Source organism: Pelodiscus sinensis, chromosome 3 (assembly GCF_052426305.1).
Source record: "Pelodiscus sinensis isolate ZL-2025 chromosome 3, ASM5242630v1, whole genome shotgun sequence".
Taxonomy (NCBI): Eukaryota; Metazoa; Chordata; order Testudines; family Trionychidae; genus Pelodiscus; species Pelodiscus sinensis.
Genome location: NC_143054.1, coordinates 100,632,897 through 100,642,839, shown reverse-complemented (window position 1 = coordinate 100,642,839; position 9,943 = coordinate 100,632,897). Strand labels below are relative to the sequence as shown.

General features: G+C 44.2%; 1 protein-coding gene across 1 annotated transcript in view; it reads right to left on the bottom strand.

The window, feature by feature from the left end:
- Positions 1–2,066: 2,066 nt before the first annotated feature.
- Positions 2,067–9,943, bottom strand: part of ARFGEF3 (ARFGEF family member 3) — a 139,981-nt gene continuing 132,104 nt past the window's right edge. Inside the window, exon 35 of the mRNA XM_075924277.2 lies at positions 2,067–2,520. Coding sequence (XP_075780392.2) covers positions 2,403–2,520 — 118 coding nt within the window. The 3' untranslated portion in view covers positions 2,067–2,402. The remainder of the gene's footprint in view (positions 2,521–9,943) is intronic.

Genomic DNA, 9,943 nt, shown 5'->3' with positions numbered 1-9,943 from the left:
TTAAAACCTCATGGAAAGACACAGACTATGTCCAAATAAAATAATCTACGTAACTTCACTCCAGCCACAATCAAATCCATTTGCAGCTTCTTTCTCTAGATATCTTTGGAAGTGATCACTGAAATTTCTTTTGATTTACAAAAGTTGATAGCTAAATGAGCCATACAAATCTCCTCTGTATGTGTAAGAATAGGTAGAGAAGTTCAGACACACATACTATGTTGTTACTAGCAATTTAACCTTTTTAAACCTTGGGTTTACCAATTAACAATAAAGTTGAACTCTGACCTTCTGTCCTAAGTTCCTTTCTGGATCATAGAGAGAAGCTAGTTCAAAAGGCTTTCTAATATAGATGTTCAATCCAGATGACTCTCTGAATGTGGGGACCATCTAAAACTTCAGTATTCCATTCATCACTTCTAGAAGTTGCAAGAATTGCAGTATCTTTGTGCTTCGAGTCTAAGAAATAGAGGTGGATACCACAGCACAATAGACTAATAGTGAGGCATGACAAATACTGATTTTTTTCAAGTGGTCCCTGCTGAATACAGATTGTTTTTCTTTGCCAGTTTCTTTCCATTACTCTGAATACAATATAAATGTTTCATACAATTCAGATGAGCGTCTGTGCTAAAGTGCTGAGTCTTTTGAGACTTGTCGATTATTAGTGGAAATCTGTTTGGTTTTTTCCCTACCCTAAGGTTCTGATGTTCACCATTTCTGTGTTCTGTGCCACAATGCAGAATTTGGTATGACACCACTCCAAGGCAGGCCTTAGATACAAGTTTTCAAAGGAATGCCTACACTGTGATAAAAGACCTCTGGTTGGCCTGGGTCAGCTGTTTCAGGCTCATAAGACTTGCAGTGTGAGTCTAGAAAATGACAGTACAGAGGTTCAGGCTGGATCCTGAGACACTTAAAGTGGGTGGGGGAAGGTATCAAGAGTCCAAGCTCCAGCCTGAGCTCAGATGCTCTTAATCTGCTTTGCTCAAGCTCCATAACCCATTTGGCTTCCTGCTGATGGAAGGGAGTGAGGTACAGTTGCCCACAGGCCCAGGAGATTTAAAGGGGCCTGGGATTTTTAAAAGGGCCACCCCTGCCACCAGTAGTGCAATGGGACCTCTTGCCCTCATTCTGTATCTCTCCCAGAAGTGGCCAGCGCATCCCTGTGGCCCGTGTGTGTGTGTCTGCTTATGCCAAGTACTGACTCTGCAGTTCCCATTGGCTGGGAAAGGTGGCCAGGGGTACTGACGGGTAGTGCCTGGGAGCAGTGGAATTGGAGATCCCATGGCTCCCTCAGCCTAAGAGCCTGAGGTAAGTGCCAACACTCTGATCCTATCCTGCACCCCAACCCTCTGTCCCAACCCAGAGCTCACCCCCCCTCCACACCCAAACTCCCTCCAAAGCCCAACCCTCCCTCCACCCCTCTTGCACCTCTTACCTCAGCCCAGAGCCCACATCCCACCTCCAACTTCCCACCAAGATCCTGAACCCTGTACCCCCTCCCACACGCAGAGCTCAACTCTCAGCCAGCACAGGTGCAGCGCCACCCAAATGATTTGCATCCACATTGGTGCAGCTTGTGAGTGGGCAGGGAGGGGGGCTCTCATTCACTGTTCTGCCCTGGGGCCCAGAATTGCTATTGGTGGGCCTGCCCTGGCTCAGCTAACTCAGGCTGAGATGTGGTGTTCCTGGTTGTTTTTTCTCCTCCTCCTCCTCCTTCTTTTTCTTTCTTTTTTCTTTTTCTTCTTCTTCTTCTTCTTCTTCACCCCAGGTGAGCATACTAACTCATCCACTCAGGGCCTGATCACATCATCTCCTCCAGCAGAAAGATCTGGATGAGTTAAGCTCATCATCTGTCCAGTTTTTATCCTCTCTGGCAGCAGGAATGAAGACTGAAAAACCCCACCTGCCACAGATCTCTGCCAAGAGTGGAATCTGTTCTGTAAATTTAGATAGAACACATGGACTAACTGTTAACGTAACCCAGTCTCTGTGCAGCACTCAACCATGTTAAAGTTTAAGGTTTGTTAATACAGTCTGCCAAGTACCAGGGCAAACACACCATTAAAAGCCCATTAAACTTTCTTTTAAAGATAAAGACAAGAAGGAAAAACTGTTAAAGCATTTGAAATGTAATGAATGTAAGTTTCATTTTAATTCCACCCCATGTTCCCCTTCCCTTCAGCAGGAGAGAGGTTTTTAGAAGGTGCCCCTCACCTCCTCTTGTTTGGCAGTCTCAGATGGTATCAAAGATGGCAAATATTCTCCTTGTGGGGAAAAGAGAAGTTAGACTGGAGCTGCTGCTGTTTAAAATCTAATCCTGTTTCATCCCATCTGGTAGTTGGGAGTCAGCTGGCAGAGAGGGCCTTTCCTCTCCTCTTGTTTGGTCATGCTAGCTCTCAGAAATTACGCTGAAGAAGGTCCAGTGTTCCAGGAGATGGTGGTCCAGTCCTGACGGTGAAGCTTGTTTCAGTAGCCTTCATGTATTCTTCCGTATTTCCATCCTCAAATCTTTTTCTTTAAGGACACAGAAAAGGAAGAATAGGTAGACTAGCGCACATCTTCTTATCTGGTCCACAAATTAGACCTACTTTCAGACACCAATTTTGGTTCGCTGCTTTCTGATCTCACACTTTCTTGTTGACCAAGCATGATCTTAACACAGATCTTGAATTACACCTTTTAGTTTATATTAATTCTGTCTTTGTCTCCCTTTCCTACTTTATCCCATCAATGTTTGTTATTCTGAGTTACTGTAACTTCATGGGCAATGTGGGTATAATAGGCCAGGGAAGGCTATTATTTTTTTGGGGGGGGGGGGGGGGAGTCTCCTGCCCCTTTAAGGGTGGCTATTTTTAACTCCGACTCGTGGCACAGTTTATCAGGCCTAGCACTTTAGCTGTCTTCCCTCCCTTCCCCCTCCCACAACGCTGTACATCTCCTGCCTTTTGCCTTGGAGCAGCCCCCTCAGGAGCCTCTGCTTTCTGTGCAGGGCAGGGAAGGTAGAGGAGGGGGCACTAATGTCATGGTCTGTCCCCCCTCCCCTCCTTCTCAGCCTGTATATTATCTCTACAGAGCAGAGAGGGGGCACAGCAGGACTTCAAATGGAGTTTGCTGGCTGCTTTTGGGAGCGGTGCAGGGCCAGGACAGGGGTGAGCCTGCCTTACCCCCATTGCACCACCCTCCTGAGGTAAGCAGTGCCTAGCTGGAGTCACATCCCAAAATCATACCCCAGTCATCAACCCCCTCCTACACCCCAAGCCTCTGCCCTAGCCCTGAGCACTCCTGCATCCAAACACCCTCCTAGAGCCTGCACCTATAACCCCCTCCAGCACCCCAACTGCCTGCTCCAGGCTCAGCTCAGAGCCCCTCTCACACTCCAAATCCTTTATCCAAGACCGGATCCTGCACCTCACCCTTTTGCCCCTGCCTGGTGAAAGTGAGGGAGAGTAGGGGAAGGAGGATGGAGTGAGCAGGGGCGGGGCCTCGGAGAAGCAGCACAAAGGAGGCCTGGCAAGGGTATTTGGGTTTGAGGTAGGTCTTAAATGCAAAACGTGATCTCGTGCCTAAAAAGGTTGGAGACCACGGGCTTAGGGTTTCAGGGGTGCGGGTTGGGGGTAAGTCAGGGCTCTGGTGGTGGTGGGGGCATGAGGGGGAAGGGGCATGGGTATAAGGGGTGGAACTCCATCCACCACCTGAAGGGAGCGCTCCATCCATCACCTTCATGAATTTTTACATGCATTTTAGAGTTGAGATCACAATTAAGGTATGTTTTTAGCCCATTTTTTCTAACCAATCAATACTGGGACAGTTCAGATGTTCCTTTCCGACACTGTTGATTTGGACCCACAAATCGTGAGGTTGGTTCTCCATAACTGCAAACTTATAATTCACTTTTTGGCCATTAGATCCAAATGTTTCTCAGTAATACTGCTTTTCAGGAATCTCTTTGCTGTTATGCAGCTGGTTTTGGATTATTTTCTCTTTGATGTATTAGTTTGCATTTTACCAGGTTGAATCTCAATTTAATTCCTGCCATGTCTCTAATCTCTTTAAGTCCATTTATATTTTCTCTCTTGACTCTCATGAGTGTATGCAATTCTCCTTTACTTTGTATTGTGCATGGATGTAATTAACATGCATTTATATCTCCCTTTCCAGAAATCATTACTGACAACATTTTAATAATGTTTAATGTTTTAATAATGGTTAATTGTTTATTACAGTTTAATTGAGCTCAGTTGTTTTAGCGAGGTCATGCAATGGTCATTGTTGGGTCATGCAATGACCATTGCATGACCTCGCTAAAACAATTGAGCTCAATTAAATGAAGTCATAGCCATTTATGATTCTGCTTTGCCCATAATTTGGTGATTGGTTTTTTATTCCATTTAACAGTACCATTGTTCAAGCCCCTTTGATTTAATTGCTCTAACATAATTTTGTGAAGCAGTGTATCTGCTTTAGCAAAATCCAAGTACAATATCTATTTTACTGTGTTAGGTTTCATTGATCCAGTTTACTGAAATCAGCAGTGAAAGTTATCCTGTCTTCCTAGCATGCTTTATTCATTGCTGGTCCATGCTACTTACTGCTCTTTAGGTCTCTATCTTCTAGCTGCTTGAGGAATAAAACTCCTTTAATTAGTCACCTCATGACTTGATTAGGGATTGAAGTTAGGTGTTGAGTGGAGGTGGACAATAAGCAGCCTGCGGGCTAGACATGGTTCACCAAGGTTAGCCCTTGGCTGGCTGCTGGCACTTGATTTACCTGCATGTCCACAGGTAAAGCCACTTGCTCCTCCTGTTGGCTGTGGGTTGCCACTCTCAGTCAATGGGAGCTGCAGGAAGCAGTGTCCTAGGGATCCACAGCCAACAAAAGATGCAAGCGGCTATACCTGCAGACCCACAGTAAATCACTGGTGGCCCTCCAGAGGCTAACCCTGGTGAACTGTGTTCAGTCTGCGGGCTGCTTATTACCCTAGTATAGCGAGCCAAGATAGCTCGCTCTTTCCCCATTTACTGACTGGAAACAAATCTGCACTTTTACTCTTCTGAAACTAGCCCAGTTCTTCAAGAAGCTTAAAAAAATACCTGATAATGGTTTAATAAGTTCTTCTGCTAGTCTTTTATGACTTGGAATGTGATTCCAGACCAGCAGATACGTATGTATTGACATTTTTCTAGTACTATTTCACAGATTTCTGTAGACTGCTATGTTGTCATTAATGTGGTGATATTTTGTCTATGGTCTAATTTATCTTGTTAAAGAGATGAGCAGTGTTTGAGAAGCTGAGAGGCGGCATTTCCAAAATACTCATGTTAAAGGTACCTAGTATCAATTCTTATACACAAGGGCTGTGTCTACACTGCACCCCTTTTCCTGAAAAGGGATGCAGATTAGACACTTCGGAATTGCAAATGCCACAGGGGATTTAAATATCCCCCGCGGCATTTGCATTTACATGGCTGCTGCTTTTTTCTGGCTTGGGGATAAGCCGGACAAAAGTGCCAGTCTAGACGTGATTCTCCGGAAAATAAGCCCTCTTCCGGAGGATCTCTTATTCCTACTTTCAAGGGAAATTACTTTCAAGTAGGAATAAAAGATCCTCCGGAAAAGGGCTTATTTTCCGGAGAATCACATCTAGACTGGTGCTTTTCTCCGGCTTATCCCCAAGCCGGAAAAAAGCGGCAGCCATGTAAATGCAAATGCTGCGGGGGATATTTAAATCCCCCGCGGCATTTGCAATTCCGAAGTGTCTAATCTGCATCCCTTTTCCGGAAAAGGGGTGCAGTGTAGACACAGCCAAGTAGTAACAATAGTGGTTATGATGAATGTAAACAGTAATGATTACTAAAATAAGCACACTTTTTACTAAGATTGGTAATGGGGATGGATAGGAAGTGATGGGATGCTTTCATTCCCTTCTCAATTTTCTCTTCCCTTTTTCAACCAGAGAAGTAGGATATAGCAATCACACACAGCAGAATTAGAATCTGTCAATATGATCAATCTCATCTAAATCATTTATATGAATGAGGGTTTTTTTAGAATGTTTCAGCAATATGATCAAAGGCTTTTGTTTCTGTTTTTGCAATAGTTGTGCTCCATTTCAGCAATCACCACAATATGTATTGTAACACTTTCTTTTCAAAGGGCTTTAGATACAGCCACTGAATCATCACAAAACTCTTATGAGGTAGACAGGTAGAGAGTTATCTATTAATTATTATCTATTAATCTATCAATAATAAGAGAAAACTGAAGCCCTGGGCCACAGAGACAGTGTCAAAGTAGGAAATAGAAATCCGAAAGGCTTTCGCTCCTAGTCTTGTGCTCAGTCCCCTAGAATGCACCTTTCTTTTTAAAAAATAAGAAAGTTATGCTAAGTCCATGGACTACTGAATCCAGATGGAAGTTTTTGAATTGAAAGATGCATTATTTAACAAAGCACTCACCAATAGGCTCCTGGGAATTCTACTGTTGATTTAATTTAGCAGACTCGGGACTGGAACATCACCCTGATTCAAGCACACACTGTGTACTCTTCCTTGATTTCAAAAGGGCAAACTTCTAAAAAATTAAGGGAATTAGTTGAGAAAGTTGTCTGGACTGAAGAAGTCAAGAATCTGAATTTGGAGGCGGCTTAGAATTTATTTTAAGTCTAAGTTGCCAAAATGATCTGAAGCTTGCATCCTAAGCAAGGGTAAAAATTCAGAGAGGGGTTTCAGACCACGCTGGATGAACAAGCATCTCAAACAGGTGATTAAGAGAAAGCAGAATGCCTACAGGGAATGGAAGATGGCATGGATGAGCAAGGAAAGCTCTCTTGGAGATCAAAAAGAGTAGAGTTCTAGTGAGGATTACCAAAAGCCAAGCAGAGTTGGACCTTGCAAGAGGAAATTAAAACCAATAGTAAAAGGTTCTGTAGCCATATAAATAAAAATAAATTGAGGAAAGAAGAAATGGGACTGCTAAGCACTGAGAGGGATGGGGTGGAGATTAAAGATAATCTAGACATGGCTCAACACCAAAACAAATACTTTGCCTCAGTTTTAAACACGGTTAATGAAGAGCTACAGGTAGTGGCAGGGTGGCCATGGAAACAATACTATGATTCTATAGTGATAGAGATGTAGCCGTGTTAGTCTGGGGGAGCTGAAGCAAAATGCAGGACAATGTAGCACTTTAAAGACTAACAAGATGGTTTATTAGATGATGAGCTTTCGTGGGCCAGACTGGGGAAGTGGGTCTGGCCCACGAAAGTTCATCATCTAATAAACCATCTTGTTAGTCTTTAAAGTGCTACATTGTCCTGCATTTTGCTATGATTCTATAGGCCTATGCTTCTATAGAAAAAAATCCTGAATTGGTGAGGTGGGTGATGAGTGATTTTTTTTTTTTTTTTTAACAGGTCTTTCATATACAACACAATTCTATGAAGTTTGCTGATCATTATTCCAAAATAGAATGTGCAGTCGTCACAAAAGAGAGGCATTGGGAAATATCTGTTGCAGTTGGATGTTCCCAAAAACGCTCGCTGTGAGAAGGTTGCACTTGTTGTAAGCATGGCCCTACTGGGTCTCACCAGTGGTCCATCACCCCTAGTTATCTGTCTGTTGACCAGTCAATAAACACAACTGGCTAATTTATCCATCCTTCATAATCCACAGAGATTAAGGACACCCAGAGCATGAGGTTGCATTCCTGACTAGATCCATACATGACTGACAGCCAAGATATTCTGTTTTTGAACCCGGTTATAGTTTTTGCCTTCACAGCAGCCCCTGATAATGAGTTTCACTAGCTAATGATGCGTTGTGTGAAGTATTCCCTTCTGTTTATTTTAAATCTGCTTCCTGTTAATTTCATGAGGTGTCCCCTGTTCTTGTTCTCAGTGAAGGGATAAATAACATATTCACTCTCTCCACACCAGTCATGATTTTATAGTCTTCCATCATATCCCCCCTTAATTGTATCTTTTCCAAGATCAAAGATCATAATCTTTTTAATTGCTCCTCCTATGGAAGTTATTCCATACCCTGAATCATGTTTGTGTCCCTTCTCTGTACCTTTTCCAGTTATAATGTATATTTTTGAGATGGGGCAACCAGAACTGCATGCAGTATAAAAAGTGTGGGCCTATCATGGATTTATACAACTGCATTGTGATGTTTATTAGGTAATCCTTCTGCCGGGTAGGCCCGGCAGCAACCAGGGCTGGTTTCAATATCTAGGGGTCCATCTCACACAGAACCAGCTCTAGCCCCCACCCAGTAACCTGGGAAATCCACACACCCCTGGGTGCCTCTGAGAGGCAATGCTTCCCTGCTCACAAGCACAGAGTCTGAGTGTAGGAAAGAAACATTTAATGAAACAAAAGACAGAACTATGTAGCACTTAAGCCATCTTGTTAAAGTGTTTAATGAGGTGCCGAGCTTTCGTGGGCCAGACCCACTTCCTCAGATCCATTTGTGGAAGAAAATTGGCACAACCATATATACCAAAGTGATACAATCGAAGAACGCATGTGAAATTGACAAATCAAATTTTAGAACAGAGTGAGGGTGAGGGAGGTTAGTGTCTGTGAGGTAATGACATAGGGGTGATAATAGGGGGAAGTTTCTGTGAGGTAATGACATTAGGGTTGACCTAATGTCATTACCTCACAGACACTAACCTTCCCCTCCACCCCCACTCTGTTCTAAAATTTGATTTGTCAATTTCACATGCGTTCTTTGATTGTATCACTTTGGTATATATGGTCGTGCCAATTTTCTTCCACAAATGGATCTGAGGAAGTGGGTCTGGCCCACGAAAGCTCATCACCTAATAAACCATCTTGTTAATCTTTAAAGTGCTACATAGTTTTCTTTTTGTTTCAGCTAGACCCAGACTAACATGGCTGCATCTCTATCACTATTTAATGAAACAGAGAGAGAAGTCATATGGCATTAACTCGGGAAAATACCACAAACAGAGTTCATAGCTCAAACCATGAGCTAAGGCCCCACCCCCTAGCCAAGAATCACCCGAAGTCCCACACCCCAAAAGTCTCTGTTCCTGGTCAGTGCCTCCCGGAGTCCAAAAGTTCACCTGCAGGGTTTTACCTCCCAACCTGGGTGGAAAGGGGGCAGGCGGATTGAGGGGGGCACCTTACGTAGTCTGAGGCCAATGGCCCCATTTCTCAGTAGGGTTCTGCTGCAGTCTTTAACGCAAGCCACTCCACTAGCTGTCTCGGTCCACTCCTACCAGCTGCTCACCGGTCGTCCCCACCAGCCACTCTGCTGGCTTCCTGCCGCCGCTCCTACCGGCTGTGCCGCTGGTCACCTGCTGCCACTCCCACCAGCCGCTCCTACCGGCCGCCCACCAGTCATTCCTGCCAGTCACTTCGCTAGCTGCAACAGGTCTGGCTCCCAGCCAAACCAGTGATTTCAGCTTTTAGTGATTTCAACTCTTTAGCCACCACCTAAACTGGCAAAATATTCCAGCTCCTCATGGAGTCTGTTTTAGGTCTTCCCTTAAAACAAAGGGGCAGGTTGGGCCAGTCTTACAGCTCACACCTAGCAGGTGTGAAGCAGGTTGACTCAAGCCCTTTAACCCTTCCCCCCAGCTCAGTTCACTCAACTCTGGAAGTGGAGAGGCTTGTTCCTCTACAATGATGGTGTTTCTCCTGCAAGCACTAGTGGCATGTTTTACAGTTCCCACATTTAGGGGTAGCATGATTTGTGACCCCGCACAACAGCCCCAAATTATTTACAATACATCACATTCCATTCCAACACTGATCCTCCATCAGCCCTTGCTGAATTGGATTTATATAGCCACACCTCGGATACCTTCTCCTTCCTGGCATGAGCTGTATTTACATATCAACAGTTAATAGTTAATTATCTTGCAGAGCAGGCCCAGGGCAGCTCTCTCCTTTTAGCTGGCTGAT